We start from the raw sequence: 18775 nt of genomic DNA, 5'->3' as shown, positions 1-18775 counted from the left end.
CATGAAAAGCCACACCTATTTCGAATACAGTATTAATAGAATGGGATGTATTCTTATTATACTTTCACTAGCACCAAATTTAGAAGCTTTGAATACCAATCGGAGTTGATGAGTTTTTTTTTTTTTTTTTATTTTATTTTTTTGTTTCCTTGTCGAAACTGCTCACATTCAAGGCAGTCAGGCCAAGACTGACGACGAGGCTTTCAATAGTCTCTTGCGGAGGATCTCGGGCTTGTAGAAAAATTGGCTTTTTCTTGCTAGTACTATTGGTTGAGCATGGATCATGCATATGCATGTCTGGGCCAGATTTCGTCCTCCAAAGTTCGATCTGATGATCGACATATCCAATCCCACGATTGCTTCCCTTCCCCGTGGCTATTCTTCACTAAATTTTAGGCTTAGCTGATTGGTGTCAAAGAAAATGGGATGGAGATTTGTGAGACAACTTAGTAATCGATCGATCGACCATTTGACATATGTCAAAAAGGCATGTAATGGGAATGGAATTTCTTATCATCATCCTTGAGTTGGAATTCCTCGCTCCGAATCGGGAATCCTGTGGTTTTACGAGAATGGTAACCAAAGGGGTAACTCTAGCTATTTGGCTTTAATAGACTACTTTTTAGCATTTTTTAGCAGTCGGTGCCAGCAGAGGATAGGTCAGAAATCCTTCGGGATCGAGCCCCACATATGACTATTCAGCCAGCTACTACAGAGTGCTCCGTACATTCCCTTTCAATGTATCCTTGCCCCTTCTCTAGGTTATATCCGTATATGTTATCCGTGCCAAACTTAACTGGATGATCTTCATTGGCTTTCCCAGGGGCTTGCAGTTCGTAGCATCAGTACAATCGGACCAATCGTCACTTCCTCGGTCTAACATTGCAATGCTTTCTTTGAGCATAGGACTATGCAAGTGGTGAAGTATGTCCTATCCCCCTTGGAGTAGTACAGTTTCATTGGATTTGGGTAGCGCCATTTTCAGGGTCAGTGAGCTCAGAGGGAAATAGAATTCCAGCAAGTAAGCACAGTGAATGTAACTCATCGGCGAGTGGACGATCTCACCCGATCAAGCAAATGGTGCGGCAGCAACTGTAGCTGGATCATTTTCTCCTACTTCATGCCATAGTATGTATTCCGGTTGCGTGACCATATAATGATGTAACATTTCTCACCGATCTTTCTCATTCGAATGGGGCAGAGCCACACTATCAGCGACACGTTTCCTGCTCGGGCATAGATGATGTATATCAGGAATTCACTACGAGGCGACGCGAGAGGTCTATTCGAAGCGCATGAATTAAGACATCTCCCGGGACGGTTCGAGCAAATATGGACATTCTTCATCGACTCTTGTACACATCTCTGCAAGGTGTATGTCGCAGGACATTTGTAGGCCAGATGTGGGGGACAAATATTCTCGCAGATCTCACCCGAAGAAAGTAAGCGCAGTATACAGAGCCTACGCAATTCAGGCCCAATGCGTATACGCAGGCTCCTTGCTTCGGCATTCATGGTCTCACCGGTATTTAGAACTGATGATTGTTGACACGCAGTTTGATACTTCTGCGTGACAAGACAGAGTTGATAGTCCAGAGGCCCATAACTAGACACTGGGCGATATTTCACTCAGCCTTCTCTCTACAGTCTACCTGTGTCTCCTCCTGCAAGCTCTATTAACTCTGTTGTGACAAGCACTAGCACCCTGATCATAACCATGGGATCACTTGGAGAACTGGGACCATCAGATCGCAGAGAAAGTCTCTGTCGTGAAGACCCTGGCATCAATCTGACCAGCGCACTAGCCAGCTATGTTCAGCATCTCGAACTAGAACGTGCCCAGTTGCCATCGCTGAAGGCGCAGAGCTGTCATGATGTCGCAGTAAGGTCGAGCATTGTCACGCTCTGCAATAAGGTCATCGCAATGACCATGGACCCGGAGATGTATCTCTTCACCACGTCCTTACAGGTAGGACAGCTGACTATAATGCCATAAGACGAGCTCACTTACCTCTCTGCACGCTAGTTTCACTTCTGCTCGTGCCTGAAAGTTGCTGTGGATCTCAGAGTACACGAATACATTCCCCGAAAGGGAGCAATCGCTGTCAAGCAATTAGCCGGGGCCGTTGGCACCGATGAGACACTGCTAAGTAAGTACAGGACACACGTATCGTAGGGATACAGAGCCTGAAGCTAATCTATCACACAAATGAGCAGGGCGAATTATGCGGATGCTGGTGAACAAGAGTATATTTGCCGAGTCAGAACCCGGGTACTATGCTCACACCCCAGCGTCCCTGGTGATCTGCTCGCCAAACATGCCGGATCTTCTCAGCCATAGGTTTGTCCTGCATCTTAAGCTTTTTGGCAGTTAACCATGAACACTAACCCCCAACACGCTGAGCAGGCTGGAGGATGGGTTCCGAGCTGCAAGCCGGCACGCCGAGGCACTGGCGAAGTTGCAATATCGGGATCCGACCGCGGATGATATTCTTGGGTTCCAACTTGCCTTCGCAACTGAAAAGAACTATTGGGACTATGTCGAGGAGGATGACCCTGAATGCGGGCAGCGGTTCTCCAAGGCGATGCGGGCAGTGACAGTCAACAAGCTCGGTGATGTTCCCAAGCTGTATCCATTTAACAAGATTGTCGACGACGGTGGGTTAATCGTTGATGTCGGGGGCGGAATGGGGCAGGTCGCACAGAGTATTCTCACTCACTGGCCTGGACTTGGACTGAAATGTATTGTTCAAGACAAGTTTGCATCCAAGAATGGTAGCACGCATCCCGACTTGGAGATGCAGAGTTATGACTTCTTCAGCCCACAACCGGTGAAAGGTATGGCAACCCTCAATGTCCCCATAACTCCTTCAGATGATCGCGATACTGAGACACCACGATATACATCGCTAACCTCATTGGTGTTAGGAGCTGCGGCATATCTCTTCCGTCATATATTCCACGATTGGCCTGACGATGCCTGCATAAAGATCTTGAAGAACACCGCGGAAGCAATCAACCCGCAGCGGAGCCGGATACTAATCTGCGATCAGATCATGGAGGAGGAAAATCCTTCCACAGCAGCTGTGCTTTACGATATCGATATGATGTGTTTGTATGGCGGCAAGGAGAGGACCTTATCGGAATGGAAGGCAATGTTGAAGGCTGCGGACCAGAGACTGGAAATCAAGAACGTGTTCAGGAGCCCTAATCAGGTATCGGGTATTCTTGAAGTACAACTTTGCTGCGATTAGTTGACGTGGGTTTAAAAGTTAGTGGTTAACGACATGCTGAGTAAACGGAACGAGCCTTGGATATTTTGTCTATTGGTAGGGAGCCAAATATCTCTATTCCTGTGATATCTATTTTTGGGAATCATGTTAGATCATTACGTGTTCAAGCCACAGTACCTTGATGCCATATGGTAATTTGGTCGAGCGGGATTGACATCTATCATAACCAATTATTTTCAGCTGTAATAAAAGAATAGAAACAAAAACAAGCAATGAAAACAGGAAAATGGAAAAAGCCGGTCTATCTGTAATTCGAGGACTTTCACGGCCTGCGGCCGGTATATCTTTTGTTGCACAGTCCCCGACGCATTAGTCTAGCCCTAAGGCCGTGGAAACTCCCGCTAGTTAGATGTTCATAGCAACGGGATACGTTTAGATCAACTTTACAATCAGAAATATGTCCCAATGTGGTTAGACCTTCCTAGTTGGGCAATATGTTTGTGTTGGGTTCAATCAAGCACGGGCCAAGGCCAACGGGTTAATAACTTTACAGCTCAACCCCCCGGAAACCTTTCCCAGGCCAGCGACACTGTGCACATTAGCAAAGGACTAGATCTCACTATTTGGTGACTACAACATTATTGAAGGGCTTTGCTGAGTTTTGTATAGAGCTATAGGTTTGTATGAGTACTATGTTCAAAAGTTAAGGATCTTCAGGCGAGGATGTAGAAACTATATATTCTCCTGGTCACTTGACCTTCACTTTATTTTATTTTTTTTTTTTTTTTAAAAATTATAGTAATGGTTTCACCTACTTGATCAAGACTCCCTGTGCCTACTTTGAGTAATTGACCTTAAGCCATTCCTTGGCCTGTCTCAGTGATATACTGAGGTTGAAGTTGCAATTCATGTGGAACAGTGCAGATGCAGAGGGCGTAGTTTCGGATCCGAGACGCCGGATCCGAACCTTCGAACCCCCCGAACCCCCGAATCACCAAAATCTAGTATCTCCGGAGAGTCGGATTCCCCCGCGTCCATACAACACTAAGCTCGGCTACAGCCACGCGAGATATATCAAGGAGCCCACAATGTGATTAGGATATTAGCGACAATACTTTAAGGACCTGGAGATAGAATTTGGGCCCTGCGAGAACATGCCATTTCTAATATCAAACTATTTCACAAACCAATCCCTAATACCGCGCGGCTGCGCGTTCGGAGCGCGTTCGGGTACGGAATCTGCAACTCTCCTGTAGACTCCTTAGAACTCCAGTATACCTTGTTACGTTCGTTCAGAATACTTAGAGATCTTTACAGTTATTTAATCTAGAGTATAACTAAATTTTTATGTAATTATCTAAGCAGTCTACCGTTTGCTGCACATGATTCACTTAGTTCCAATTAAGAGTAAAGGGCAGCCGTGCTTTCGTTTTTAATGATGCTTGACTTTGCTTGACTAGAAGCTTGGAGGCCTTTATTAGGTATTAAACATTATAAATGTCCTGCGTAAAGATGATACCATGGCACCATAAGACTGGGGTATATTTGCATGTAGGGTATTTTGTGAGGACTTGAGAGTCCAGGCCAGCACCACAAAGGAGCGAAAAGAAGAAAAACAAAAGTCATATCCTAGCCTTTGGTTAATCGAGAACGGTACCGACCACATCACCAGCGACACCCTCAACGGTGGGCACGACTACACCTAGACTGCCTGGCTCAGAGATCGGCAACAGCTCATCAGTCCGCGAACAATCACTCTCCATAATCTCACCATCCATCCTCTTCTCTAGCCAAGCAAACGCTTCCAGAAACCCATCAAGTTGTAAGAGTATATGCTCGTGCGTCAAGACATCCTTATAGTTGACCACCGTTCCGCCAGCACAATACCGCGACACAATGATCTCCGTAGAACTGACAGGACTAATCTCATCAAGAGCACCCTTGTACACGAAAACCGGCATCTTAGGTGGATTCTGTCCGAGGTTGTTATCCTTTAAGGCCTGCTGCATTGGCGGATAACTTAGGATGCTGCGATCCTTGAAATAGGAGAAGATATCCTCGAAGGGGTATTCAATGACATTTGCCAAGAAGCAGTTATGGTTCGCATCGTAGAATTTCGCCTTTTTGCTCTCGATGAGCTGATCCTCGTATAACGCCGCGATGTCGGGGTATTCGTGCGCTATCCCGTTGAAGCCCCCGAAGTCTAGTCCCACAAACGGGCCCCTGTTAACGGTGTACGTGACGACCTCGATATCGCCGATAAGCCCTCCCAGTGCTGCGCCAACGATCATGTCTAGATCGGGAGCGTAGGTTGGCTGGAGTTCAGCGGCGAATCCGGTTGCCAGACTTCCTCCGGAGTAACCCCACATCGCGACGGATGCGTTTGGAGAGATAGCAGTGAAGTCCGAAGAGGCAAGGGTAGCTCTAATCCCATCCAGAACCGCATGTCCAGCGCGACGATTCGCCAAGAAGGCGGCCTTGGGACCCTCGTGATCCGGCAGACTCACAATCCAGCCCTTCTCCAGCGCCGCTCGGAAAAGGATTGTATGGCTTTGAATTCCTGCTTTGGAAAGGATATCGCTGTCGTCCATGCCGGTTTGGAGAATATATGATGGAGCGCAATCGACGGAAGCTGAGTCCTCTGGGATCTGGTACGACAGGAGTCTCGAGGTATTGGCGTTTTCTGGGATAAGAACTGTGGTGACTGTTGCTGTAGCGTTTGCCCAGTTGTCGGTGGATCGGTACAATATTTGGTAGGCAGCCGCCAGTTTGATCTTTATGGGGTCGATTAGGGCTATCGGGTTGGGTACCCTTCGGTGTCGCAGAATAGTCCCTGGTTCTTTGTCCTCGTATCCTGATGGGGGTTCGTAGAAGGGGTCTGCACTAGGAGGGGTGACTGTGGCCCTGCTGGCAAGACTCCCAGGGTAGGCGAGACATGCCGCGAAAATGAAGAAGAACGAGAGTAGGGATCCTAGCCGTAGCATTTGGATGATGTGCAGAACTGCAGCGGTAAATGCCCTATAGTCTCGAAATCATGTATAACTGCCCAAGGGTAATAGTCTCTAATCATACTTTACTTTCGCTTATGACGCCCTGCGCAATAAATAACTGACGACCCCGTGTGTATTTCAGTGCGATGCATTCCATTCCAATCCATGTATATGTACAACGATAGAAAATGTAAAGACAGATCAATGAATCGAAGTTGTCGAAGGATCTGCGTTTGCCAGTCTGAGAGGTCAGAACTTAAAATTTGTACGACCCTTGTATTGACTGCCCCCCTATTAGCTAGCTATTGGACTATTTAATTAATTGCCCAAGTTTGTATATCCCTCAGGACGTTGCAATGCAGTGAAACACCGAGGGCATGGGAAATGGAAATGATCAACATACCTTGTTATCCCTTGGGTCCAGACATTGGACGGTGTGTTCCACTAATGATGGACGTCGATAGAAAAGATCCACAGAGCAACAAAGAGAGGTAAGCGTGTTGTGAATCTCACGCTCTCATGATTAGTAGGGGCATTATACTTAAACCAGACCTATATGTCTACAGTTGGAGTTCAGGGTGTAGGTAGGTAGGGATTGTTTTTCTGCAAAGATCGACATCAATACCCGCTAACCGTACTGGGACTGCTAGGATTAAGGTTAGGAAACATTTCTGTTCTGATTTTTTCAATCCATTGGGAATGGAAAACATTCCGTAGGATAAACACACAGCCTGGATTGGTGCGCGATAGTATTAAGCTAATTTGAACCTGGTGACCATCTGAATCCCGCACACCTCATGAGGCCAGGCGTGATCTAACCCTCGATTCGAGCCCTTAAGTACAGAATCTTAGCTATACAATTGATATCCTTTTAATAATGGAAGATAATCAACAATATATCTCCTGTCTCATTAGTATATACGGCCTACGTTCGACTTCTTCAACTCACTGTCTGAACGCAGCAGAAACGTGTCTTTAAAAAATATATTGCATGGGTGTCAACAGCTCGCCCTGTGGCGTTGATATAATTCCTCAGTAGTCCACAACTTTCGGTAGAGATATGGCATTGCCAGAAGGTTGAAGAAACAGGACTCAAGTAGCAGAACGCCTCATCTCCAGGAAAAAACATCTCCAACGGAGGGCAAGTAAAGCGAACCAGCTAATCGCAGAAAACATGCGTTACAGCATACTAAATGCGCCACCCAAGATAAAGCTTACATAAACCCACAATCTAACTGCCGAGTCGTACCCAACGAGTCGTTAGTACCCATCCAGTGGTATCTACCGAGTGATAGTTACCTGAGAGATGAACTAAAGAATAGGACCTCCTCCTGAAACCCTCAGTCATTAAACATGCTCCGAAATAAAAGCTGCCAGATTAATATTGATCAGATGGTAAAGAGGTCCGGCATCCGAAAGTATTCCAACTATACCTCCAGACAATGGCTGATGGCTGAATGATGTGCATCCGGCGTACTGTGAAATTGGTGGCGTACGACTGTTGTCCAACACCTTGACAAACCTATTACGTCCATCCACCGAATGACCAGAGAAACTAATCTACAATACGGGAATGCCGGAAAGATATAAGAAGCATGATCGTCTGACTGCAGGGTGGCAAGCATCCTACTGTGATGTTAAAAGACGAAGCAAGCACACTTCTCATCTCAACCTCAAGACTTGGTACCATTCTCACCTATGGAGGATCAATACATTCTTGGACTCTTGCATAATCTTGAAACGGCTACCTGGGCCGTTCTCGCTTTCACAACTTTCGTGTTGATTTCTCAGGTTCACTACAGAACCAAATTAGCCGAACTCCCTACCTTTGAGATTGACGGAGGCAACGAGAAATGGGGGAGGACTTACTTGGAATCCGCACCCAAGCTCTATGAAGAGGGATATAAAAAGGTCAGCCCCTACCTGGGGCTCTCATTATCAAATATGTACTAATGCCCTCTCACAATTCAAAGACCAAGCCTGGGTCATGCCAACTTCAGATGGTACAAGGCCGCCTTGATACACCTTACCATGATTTGAATACTTACTATGGTGCATCTCAGGTCAGAAAAACGTTGTCGTCCCTGGTCGGCTTTTATCTGAGTTGAGTAAACTACCTGAAACTGTTCTCAGTCTTCCCACCGCAAAATTAACAAGGTTGACTACCTAGTCCCCCGAGCACACACATGCTAGGCGTTAATGAGAAAAGGTACTGGAGGTTAAGTACACCAAAGCCCCTCCCGATGAGCTACTCGCACCTTACTGCATCAACACCGACTTGAATCCTGCTTTATGTATGATCTCTACATGATCCCTCACGGAAGATATTTCTGACCACAATTTAGCCCGGCTGAACCCCGTCATCTATCTGGAGGTTGAAAATGCGCCGAAGGAAGAAATTCCGCGATGCGAAAATTGGACACCGGTAATCATCTATCAGAAACTCATGAATACTGTAGCGAAAGTGCCAGGGACTAAGGCTTGATTGGCGGTGGACTGAGAAGGCCGCGGGACAGGTGAGGGAAGCAGTACGGCAGGACTTGTTGGAAGAAAGGATGCGAGAGAGCGGATGTCGGCACGTATGTACGGCGCGAGATCTGGATACCGGGTGATGAAATTGGCCTGCATAGAAACGTTCGACACGTCGGTAAGAGCTAGCTCGAACTCATCGGACAATTTAATGTCATTGATATTTGGTTTCACGCGAATCAGAGGCTTATCTGGTTTAATTCGCAGTTCGGACCTTGAAGCCATGGAGAAGATCATAAAGGAGGGTTTCCATGTCGTGGTCTTTCCAGGTCAAGGCTAGCCGCTCACGTAGATGGGGGTCTATTATTTGATGAGATCGGCTGGTTAAAGCGACTGAGCTGTATAATAACTTAACAAACTCACCATATGATGAAGTGTAGCTATCCAGGGTGGTCGTGGAGAAGCCGTGTGGGTATCGGTCGATACCAGCTGGGGCACCGAGCGAGATTATCAGAAGATGGGAAGACAAAAAACTGCGAGGATTACTGTAAAACCTGATATGGGAAAAGATGGAGTGAAGAGTACCAGCAGATGTCAGAATTGTGTCCAGAATATTGCAATCATCTCGGCGTGAGAACGGTAGCAATTTCGCCACGGCGTCACAATTCTATAAGCCAGATAGACAGTCTTCCGGCGCACTGCATCTAGAGGGCTTAGTAGCAGCGGTTTCTGCTTACCACACGGCGTTTGTATTGCTATTACCTTTGAGGAGGCTGAACAGCTTTTCATAGAAGTTAGAAGGAAGGAACCTGGTGTGCGGGACACCTAGATGTGATTTAACAGATGCGAAAAACAAAGACCAGTCTGGAACTCGGTTTTTCTTAGCACATACCTGCGCGTTTAATTGCTCCGTTAGGAATTGCATGCCATCGGTCAGTCCCATGGAGTACTTGCAGGCCATTATACCCTCCGTAAACCGATTGGTAGACATCTCCGACTCTTTACTGTTGCGAAGCATGTCTGTGATAGGTAGGAAATTTGAGGGGCTCCGCAGAGGTTATTCCTCTGTTCGACAACAGGAACATCCTGGTTGGAACCCGGGGGTTCCGTCCACCCCGAAGATGTGAGAAAGCCATCTGGAACGCTTGCTGGGCCGGTGACGCTAGAGACTAGATTATCTGGTCTCCCAAGTTCTTCTAATCCCAGACATTGTTTTGAAGCAATATAAATCTGCTAAAAGTTAACCTGGAACATTTTTAGTTTTGCCATCAGTGTCTGATTCTCGGCTAGTGTCCGCTCTATCAGAGCATTGTGGTTGCCATCCATGAGAAGGTTCATTTTTTCCTTAAAGGCTGCAGCTGTCTGCTTTGACTTCTCCCGCATCCTCCGCTGAGTGACCCGGTCGGCCTGGCGCTTTCGCTCCAGTTGCCTGTCGTTGAACTTGAGCTTCCATGACTGGTTTGATGTGGCAGTGGAAGACGCCGGGTTGTCTTTCTCCAAGGGACAGGTTGCCCTGCCTGCATTCGCTGATCTTTGAGGTGGCATATTTCTTTCCTCGACGCTGCCGGGGTGGGATATAAATGAAAAGTACATAGAGGGGCAGTGCTTAAAGAAGGAGGAAAAAAGTGGAAGATGAAAGATTCCTACGAAGTTCAGATGATCAACGTAATGATGCATCGCCCCGAAAGATCGGCATTAATGTTTCAAGGTATATATAAAATACTAGTTTAAGTACTTGTAGAAGTTTAGTGCCCTTAATTGGTTGACTGATTTCCCGGGTCATCTCACCACCAGCGTTCTTTTCCTCTTCCTTTTGTGCTTTTTTTCTTTTTACAATTTACGAGCCAACATGGTTATATGGTCCTCCTACTATACAATGTAAACTTCCAACTGGCTTCGGGGTTGCTAGCCCTCCTTACTCAGCCAATACCACGGATCGAAATTAAGCTTCAACCAAATGACCGCTATATCAAACATACCATAGCTAGCTATGTGAATATCAATCATTGTAACCTAAAGTAGTCAGGGATGTGTAGCGAGCCCATCTCCACCTAGCTGTGCTAATCACGAATGCGATTATGCGATAGGCAAGGTAGCTGCATCTGGAGTTGGTGGTGTTCTAGACCTAGAACCTGCCCTAAACCCAGAAAACCCAGATCCAAAACCCCCAGACCCCTTACTCATTTGTCAGAGATAGCAGGACAATATACTTGTGATAGACGAGACCTGTTAAGGCTGAATCTGTCGAAAATTATGGTTTTCAATCAAACCATCGCGGATGGCTCAAATAGGAAAATCAGACGGGAATTTACCGTCAAAAAGACCCTCTTTAGTTTTAGGCCTAGTTTACTAGGTAATACCGAATATCATTCTCTCAATAGTATATATATGTATATCTCTCTTTGAATCTCTAAAACGCCATGTAACGGGTGATTTTATATTCTGTCGCCTTTCTCATCCCCCTACAGCCATTTCTTTTGGTCTGAGCCCAGAGGCTTGGGCATTATATCCCAGCCAACGTCAACCCCCTCGATTGAAGCAGAGTGCCGAATGGCAGTCATAGTTCCAAAGCCTGTTTCTCGCGTTTCTAAGTATTGTTCCGGGACATCCTTGGTACATGTGAAGTCCTGTGTCTCGAAGCCTGACTTTCCTTCGTATTGACCAAGAGATCGCAGGTACTTCATGACACCCGCTAGGGACACATCAACCTGCCAGGAGCCACCTTCTGTCGCTTGTTTGCATAGCGCTGCTGTTATTCCAGCAGCGAGGAAGTAGCCTCCAGCATGATCCAACGCTTGACAAGGAGTGGGACGGGCGGCTTCCCCAGCGCCAAAGTGCTCAGCCTCTGATATGTTCATGCCAGAGCACGTCTGGATTAGGGAGTCAAATCCGCGTTTGTCGGACCAAGGGCCATCGGGACCATACGCAGACATCTTGGCACAGATGATGTTCCGGTGTTGGAACCGCTTTGAAAGAGCACTGGGCGAGTAACCGCGATGGGAGAGGCTTCCAGGGCGGAAACCCTGGACAAACACATGGGCGTCCTCAAGTAGCTGTGATAATGTGTTCTGGTCCGTCGGCGTGTTCAGATCTAATTGAATTGTACGTTTACCTCGGCCGAAGTCTCGATCCATAGTTGGGAGATCGGGAAGGTTAGGGCTTGTCACCCAGAGAACATCAGCTCCATGAGCAGATAGCGTTCTTCCAGAGAGAGGCGCGGCAATTACCCGGGAGACCTCAAGAACACGTAGACCGCGAAGGGCCTTATCAGGGGGCGATTGCATAGTGGAAGGGAGACCAACAGGCCCATCACAGAGTTTACGTAGAGTGATCGGAAAATCAGTAACCATTCGGGCTTGGGGAAGTACATCCCACTGGGAATACGACCGAAGAGCGGAAATCACAAGGTTATTGTCGAAAGCAGCGGCCTCGAGGTCGACGGAACGCCATGCCTCGATCTTTGACCCTATCTCTGCACGGGTAGCGTTCGGTTCACAGCCGACTAAAGCCAGAGCACCATCGCGATGATTGGGAAAGGAGTCGTGCACGCGCACATAGCCGTCTGAAGTTTTGTGTAAGCCACCGATAGGACCCCACGGCGAAGGAGCGGGCTTGTCTGCCAGAGTATACAGTCTCTCGGATTTAAACTCTATCGCTGCATGTTGCAGGGGAACTGTCACCGTAGGCAGAGCCGAATTGGTACGGTAAGCATAGACTTGCGCGGCCAACAAGGCAGAAAGGCCGATAGAAGCCTGTGCAATGTGGGCTATCTTGAAGGAGGAAGGCAGCCCAAGGCCTTGCCCAGGAAGCTGAAGTCTTTCCAGGGATGTGGCAGGTAGGCCGAGCTTCGTCCACAGATAGTCTACGCTGTCCTTGGCCGAGAAATGGGAGCGATCCGGAGGGGTGTCAGAAACGAGTGGTTTGCCTATTGCATGGGTCACGACAGCGCTGCTGGGGACAGCAGGGACGACAATGGTCAAAAGAGGTCCATGTTGCTGAGTACCTAATGTATCGCGCTCTCCCACAGTTCCCTGCTCCCAGGGTCGGCGAATCGTACACTTCCATGCCAACGCAGGCTCAAAGAACATATTGACAAGAATATCTTCGGGTTGTAGGTGGTAGAGGGACACTATACGCTCATTGGTGAGAACATTCGAATTCTTGACCCGCTCGTAAGCTTCCGCAGTGTCGAACATGATATCAAATGTCATCTCAAAGGGACCCGAATTCTTGGACCTGATGATTTTGGCAATGTCCATCATTTGACACTCGCTTGGAGGAATAGGCTTGAGTGATAGAGGCTCGAGGGTTTCAGAGAGTAGCCTTTGTCTCTCAGAGTCAGCAAGACCCAGAGGGGCGCCATTATCAGAGGAAGGAGGGTTATTGACAATCCTCTTTGTAGTAATAGGAAAGAGCTTGATCTCTTCTCCGGCTTCAAGATCGACGAGATGATAGATATTGAAGCGGAAAACAGGACCTGCAGCAGTCTCATGCGGTGATAGGGGAGACGCGAAATTACCGGTTGTTGCGACCTGGTCCTTGTAGGGCATATGCAAAATTGACGCGCGGGCATTGTTGGCAATTGTATAAGACAGTTCCTGGGATGGTGCAACAACTTCTCCTAGAATACCGAGGTCGTGTCCAGCGACTGGGGTAGGCTCGATTGGACCCATCGTTCCATTGCGGCCATAAAAGTGGAAGAGAAGCTTACAATCAGGCGATTTGTCCAGCTCAGGGAACAGGCGTTGGGTATAAGCGCGCACATCAGCGAGAAAAGTGTCAATCTGGCCGATGAGGATAGGGTCGCGGATACCACCAATGAAGATAGTGCGATATCCAAGCTGTTCAACTCCTTCCAACTTAACTTGGTAAGTATGCGTCGGCTCGAATACAGCGCCACTAACACGGACAGTTCTTTCTGTCAGCTGCTCATATGAAGCGTTATCGAGGATAAGAACTCCACCAGGTCCAGGCAGGCGATCAGGCCTGGTCTTCTCGTACAACGTATGGGCAGCAACTGAGAGCGGAGTGCACCGTTCCCTCGGAGATAAGGGAGTCAGATCAAATGAGTCTTCTCGCATAGTAGCGATCATTGATCGACCTTTCGGAAGTGCACATATGCCACCACACTCCATGATCTTGCCCATATGCCAGGCCACACCAGGGCGCACGCCATGGTAAATGGAGAATGCAGCAAAAGGAGCGGGATCGTAACAACGACCACCGAGGATAATATCGGGGCACGTTTCCAGAGCTTTCAGGAACCTTAATATTGGGGGATTAGCTCAAGTCACGGCTCGGAGGCGATCCATAGTAACGTACGGCTCAGCACCCATCTGCGCGACGATATCGGTGGCGCGGTCGGCGCTTTCCACTGTCAATTCTTCAACAGGACCACACGGTCCAACCTTCTTGCTAACTATACGCTGCCTCAGAAGGTCTCTATGGAAGCCTGCGGATATCGTGGTGACATTAAAAGAGAAGCCTTCCTTTGCGGAGATTTCTTGAACGATTTCGAACATCTCCTGGACATGCTTATCGCTGCCGTCACCACCGACAGATCCAATCAGAACTTGAATCTTTTTATGAAAACAGGCCTGCAGGACTGGAGTCAGATCGCGTATATAAGAGTCACGACCGCAGGTCATCTTGTTCAAGCCAAGCTTGTACGGTCCGCCATCAGTGGACCCGCTGTCGACGATAATCGCCTTGGGGGTGAACTTCTCAATCCCGTACCAGAAGTGCTCAGCCCGATAGCCATACCCAAGCATAGCATTGGGGGTGAGGATATTGAATTCAGACAACATGATGGGAGAGATCAGGTCCAATTGCAATGAAGTGAAGAATTTCATCTTTGCCCGTGCGTCACGAGGTGGTCTAATAGTCCTCGGCGCTCGGTAGAAAGCCGAGAAGGTAAGTTCCAAAGCCGACAAGGTTCAACGGCAACATACCGAGTAGATCCACGTACATGAAATGGCACGGTCACTCAATATGAGGTCACTGACGGGAATGCTTGATGAAATCTTTCTTTTTTTTCCGTCCGTCCCAGTCACGAAAGTCTTCCTAGAGTCTGTCTGCCATTTCAAAGATGAGTCTCACCAAACTACTACTGTCCACCAGGTGGTTCTCCAAGACGTTGAACCAAGTCGAGCCCCTTCAAACCTCAGCGAGTAGCGACACAGTTTCCGTCTCAGCTATCTCCAGGCCACGGTTTGACGAGCTTCCATTGAAACAGGGCCACCCGAAGGGCTCCGCCTGGGGACTCTGGGGGGACCACGATGAGCGGGGAACGTTGAATTTGATCACAAACGATGTTGTGCGCGCTACTTCGGCGGAGTTCATACAAGGAATAGTTGTAAACCTGAAGTAATCTTGCTTCCGATCTTTTAGTTTGTGCGCTGTGCTAATACGCATTCTGAAGCCTTCCTCTGGATGTTCCACTTAAGCCGATGAATCCCCGCAGAAAGCCCTGCGCGCATAATCTGATTGCCAAGGGACATGCCAATGATGATGAGGTGAGTCTTCCAATTGCCTTCAGAGTTAATATAAGAGATTACACTAGATGGCTCATATCCTCCAGCTCGATTTCAACACGCAAAGTTCGAGTCACTGGGATGGGCTACGGCATTTCCCGTACTCCGAAACCAAACAATTCTACAATGGTGTTGTCCAGGACGAAATCTCTTCTAGTCACAAGATCGGTATACAAAGTAAGGCATTCCGTGAAATGATATCATGTTATGCCTATTAACGTCGTGATTCTATAAGACATCGCGGAGAAGCCAATTGTGACCCGCGGGGTGCTTCTTGACTGGTATGCATATGCTCAGCGAAGGGGTCTTCCTCATCGCCCGTTCACAAACCAGGCCATTCCTCTTGAAGACTTACTCGAGGTTGCCAGGGAGCAGCGGGTCACTTTTCGCCTAGGAGACATTCTTGTTATTCGTACAGGTTGGACGGCGGCATATTCGCAGCTGAGTGATGCTGAGAAAAAGCGCCTGGGAGGGCGCGACGATCGCGCATCCTGCGGGGTTGAAGCTACGGAGGCGGCAATCCGATGGCACTGGGAGCAAGGGTTTTCTGCTGTCGCTAGTGACACCGTGGCGTATGAAGCATGGCCCTCACCGAAGCCGTGGGGCGTTTGTATGCATGAGGTAGGTGACAAAACGATTCTTGCGACCCTTTGTGAACAATGAGGGGGCTCATTGATATGTATAGGTTTTTTTAAGCGGATGGGGAATGCCAATAGGCGAGTGTTGGGACTTGGAAGGGCTAAGTGAAACTTGCAGAGAGCTCGGCCGTTGGACGTTCATGCTCACCAGTCAGCCTCTCAACCTCCCTGGAGGTGTTGCCAGTCCGCCTAATGCCACTGCAATCTTTTAGCCTATTGGCAAGGGCTGTAGACAGAGAATGATGGATGGTCTGTGGACCATACACGGAGTGCTAGAATATCATTTCCCTTCCGGTCACGGTTTAGTGACCCCCAATGAAGCTAGCCCTCGTGGATACTGTAATGCAGTCAGGTAAAACATAAGAATTGCCCGTACAGCTGTCTATTCCTCGTTGGCACTGTAGACTGTCTGTGAGCGGCAGTTGATTACCTTCTTCGGCTAAATCCGATACTCGCAGCAGATACCAGTAGTCACCCAGAGGCAAGCCAATGCCGCCAATCCGCATTAATTCAATTTTCTATGATGTTTTGGTTGGCTAACCTCACTGCCTGGATAATCCCCTTGCTTACCACATTCCTTACTAAGGAGTAGAGAACCTGAGATAGCAGAACGTACGAAATTGAATTATTGCCCTGCCGTACTGAGTCGGCATTCGGCATCTGACCGACATAAACAGATGGTCCGGCTCTTAGCACTATCTTGGCACTGCATTGGTGCTAGTTTAAGTTGGTACCCCAGATTATCAGAGAACCCAACGTCCCCGGACTGATAGCGAGGTGCGGAGATGAGAGTTTGAAGCTTCTCTCAGCTGAGGCCATGCTCGCTCGCTGACTATATAAGATGTCTAGTTTCTCAACAAGTTCCCTTGAAGCTAGTTGCCACCGGCTGATCCGTCCTTTCACCATCTTACTACCCCTCGCCAGTTATCCAATTACATTCTGACCTGGAAGTCATAGCGGGCTGGAAAGGAAAAACGAAATCGTTCAAGATGGACATGGAGAAGGGTGAGAGTAGCGACTTCAAGGAAAATGTCACGACAGACAATGGTAACATCCCTGCGGATGAAGCCCTCGCCCAGTTTTCAGAGGCCGAAAGGTTAAAGGCGTTCCGGAAGCTGGACTGGAATTTGATTCCCCTGTATGGTTTCACCGATATTATTATTCTTGCCTAAAGTCTGACACACATAGCCTCGGGGTGCTCTATATGCTGTCTTATATTGACAGAGGCAATGTTGGAAATGCTTATACGGCTGGAATGGGTAAAGAATGGGGTATTACCTCCAACCAGTACTCCTGGATCATTACAGCGTACTACCTAGCCTATATCGCTTTTCACTGGTTTATCCTGTTGTGGAAGCTTGTTTCTCTACCGGTTCGTATCCCTCTCTCTCGTAACCGCGGCAATTGACACCACAGACAGCTATGGGTTGCTCTTATGGCATTCGGATGGGGAGTGGCGAGTATTCTCCAAGCTGCAACTGTTAATCTTGCCGGCATAATCGTATTGCGGTGCTTGATTGGAGCATTTGAAGCCGGCTTTGCCCCTGGCGTTGCCTTGTTTTTGTCTTTCTTCTACCATCGATCCGAGATGGGCTTTCGCTACGGCCTTTTCATCTCGTTTTCCCCAATTGCCAACTGCTTTGCATCGGCACTAGCCTATGGTATTGTCCATGCCAAAACTTCACTCGCCCAGTGGCAGCTCTTATTTATTATTGGTAAGGCGGGAAATTCAACCTACAGGATCGTGCTAATTTGCTTGTCCGCTTTTGAATTTAGAGGGTATCCCTACCATTATCATTGCGCCTCTGGCGTTCTTCTTCCTTCCGAAGGGACCCGGCGAATGCCGGTTCCTTACACTGAGAGAGAATGAAATTGTTCACCTTCGTGCACTCTCGGCCCGTGGACACGAGGAAAAGGGCAAATTAAACATGAAGCAGGTTTTTGCTGCGTTTTACGACTACAAGAATTATTTCCAAGCCGTTATCATCTTCTGTCTCAATGTGGGTTCAGTTATCTCCATCTCGAATATATCAATCTTTCGTGGCTAATATCTTCTTGCGTAACTTAGGCAGCCTTCGCTGCGCTACCCGCGTTCTTGACCACAATTATAGAGGACATTGGATATTCCTCGATTAGAGCACAGGGTCTCTCCGCACCGCCCTACCTGGCCTCCTACTTCATCTGCCTAGCATCCTCATTTCTGTCCGATAAGGTCAGGAATCGCTCTTATCTTCTCAGCGCACTAAGCACAATAGGGGCAATTGGATACCTGATTCAAGCCCTTGTCAAAGCTAGTGCTGTTCGGTATTTCGCTGTATATCTCATTTGCGGTGGCGTTTTTCCCGCTGTGGCGCTTACTTTTACTTGGGTGACGGACAACCAAGGCTCTGCCTCTAAACGAGGCGCAGGTTTAGTTATCTTCGGGATGGTGGGCCAAACCGGGTCAATCGCTGGTTCTCGTTTCTTCCCTAAGGAGGAAGGGCCGTTCTACACCAAGGGGATGGCCATTAGTGCAGGCCTTCTTTTCTTTGCTGCCATCGTCGCTCAGGTCTTGAGGGCCCTGATGTCCAGGGAAAACAAGCAGCGGGACCGGATCCACGGCCCTGTCCATAGCAGTGACATGTCAAATGATGTCGTAAATGCCGGAGATGAGCACCCCAGCTACCGCTTCATGCTGTGAATGGAAATACTGGTCTGAGCTCATCTGAGCATGAGGTTGCAGATTTGCTTTCTTTGATTAAATTGAAACCCAGTCTTTCCGGTTGATGGTAACCTTCCTGGTTAAACTAAAATAATCATGTTAAAATTACCAACTTTTCGAAGTAATATAAATTATGAATATTCCTTTCATATATGTAGTCTATGTAGTAATAACTATAATATATACAGTAATATTACTCCCCGTATTCACG

General features: G+C 47.9%; 7 protein-coding genes across 7 annotated transcripts; 4 read left to right on the top strand and 3 right to left on the bottom strand.

Moving 5' to 3' along the window:
* Positions 1-1717: 1717 nt before the first annotated feature.
* On the top strand, positions 1718-3254 carry BDV27DRAFT_153543 (S-adenosyl-L-methionine-dependent methyltransferase; the record flags this gene model as incomplete). The annotated part of the gene is made up of 4 exons (XM_032071813.1): positions 1718-1969; positions 2027-2150; positions 2218-2341; positions 2408-3254. The coding sequence occupies 4 exons, from the start codon at positions 1718-1720 to the stop codon at positions 3252-3254; spliced, it is 1347 nt and encodes a 448-aa protein (XP_031931990.1).
* A 1619-nt stretch (positions 3255-4873) lies between these two features.
* On the bottom strand, positions 4874-6217 carry BDV27DRAFT_166827 (secretory lipase-domain-containing protein; the record flags this gene model as incomplete). The annotated part of the gene is made up of 1 exon (XM_032074291.1): positions 4874-6217. The coding sequence occupies one exon, from the start codon at positions 6215-6217 to the stop codon at positions 4874-4876; it is 1344 nt and encodes a 447-aa protein (XP_031931989.1).
* A 1704-nt stretch (positions 6218-7921) lies between these two features.
* Positions 7922-8708, top strand: BDV27DRAFT_153541 (uncharacterized protein; the record flags this gene model as incomplete). Its single annotated transcript, XM_032071812.1, has 4 exons — positions 7922-8134; positions 8197-8286; positions 8433-8517; positions 8569-8708. The coding sequence occupies 4 exons, from the start codon at positions 7922-7924 to the stop codon at positions 8706-8708; spliced, it is 528 nt and encodes a 175-aa protein (XP_031931988.1).
* Positions 8709-9925: 1217 nt separating this feature from the next.
* On the bottom strand, positions 9926-10237 carry BDV27DRAFT_153540 (uncharacterized protein; the record flags this gene model as incomplete). Its single annotated transcript, XM_032071811.1, has 1 exon — positions 9926-10237. The coding sequence occupies one exon, from the start codon at positions 10235-10237 to the stop codon at positions 9926-9928; it is 312 nt and encodes a 103-aa protein (XP_031931987.1).
* An 894-nt stretch (positions 10238-11131) lies between these two features.
* BDV27DRAFT_166825 (CoA-transferase family III domain-containing protein) lies at positions 11132-14499 on the bottom strand (the record flags this gene model as incomplete). Its single annotated transcript, XM_032074290.1, has 2 exons — positions 11132-13957; positions 14015-14499. 2 exons carry the CDS (start codon positions 14497-14499, stop codon positions 11155-11157), a joined length of 3288 nt encoding a protein of 1095 aa, XP_031931986.1. The 3' UTR covers positions 11132-11154.
* A 281-nt stretch (positions 14500-14780) lies between these two features.
* On the top strand, positions 14781-16075 carry BDV27DRAFT_153538 (putative cyclase-domain-containing protein; the record flags this gene model as incomplete). The annotated part of the gene is made up of 5 exons (XM_032071810.1): positions 14781-15058; positions 15114-15207; positions 15273-15402; positions 15461-15846; positions 15911-16075. The coding sequence occupies 5 exons, from the start codon at positions 14781-14783 to the stop codon at positions 16073-16075; spliced, it is 1053 nt and encodes a 350-aa protein (XP_031931985.1).
* A 777-nt stretch (positions 16076-16852) lies between these two features.
* BDV27DRAFT_153537 (major facilitator superfamily domain-containing protein) lies at positions 16853-18543 on the top strand (the record flags this gene model as incomplete). Its single annotated transcript, XM_032071809.1, has 5 exons — positions 16853-17001; positions 17052-17235; positions 17284-17578; positions 17640-17863; positions 17932-18543. The coding sequence occupies 5 exons, from the start codon at positions 16853-16855 to the stop codon at positions 18541-18543; spliced, it is 1464 nt and encodes a 487-aa protein (XP_031931984.1).
* Positions 18544-18775: the final 232 nt, after the last annotated feature.

This window comes from Aspergillus caelatus (assembly GCF_009193585.1).
Source record: "Aspergillus caelatus strain CBS 763.97 unplaced genomic scaffold BDV27scaffold_17, whole genome shotgun sequence".
Lineage (NCBI taxonomy): Eukaryota > Fungi > Ascomycota > Eurotiomycetes > Eurotiales > Aspergillaceae > Aspergillus > Aspergillus caelatus.
The sequence above is the reverse complement of the archived record's forward strand: the minus strand, read 5'-3'. Positions and strand labels throughout refer to the sequence as shown.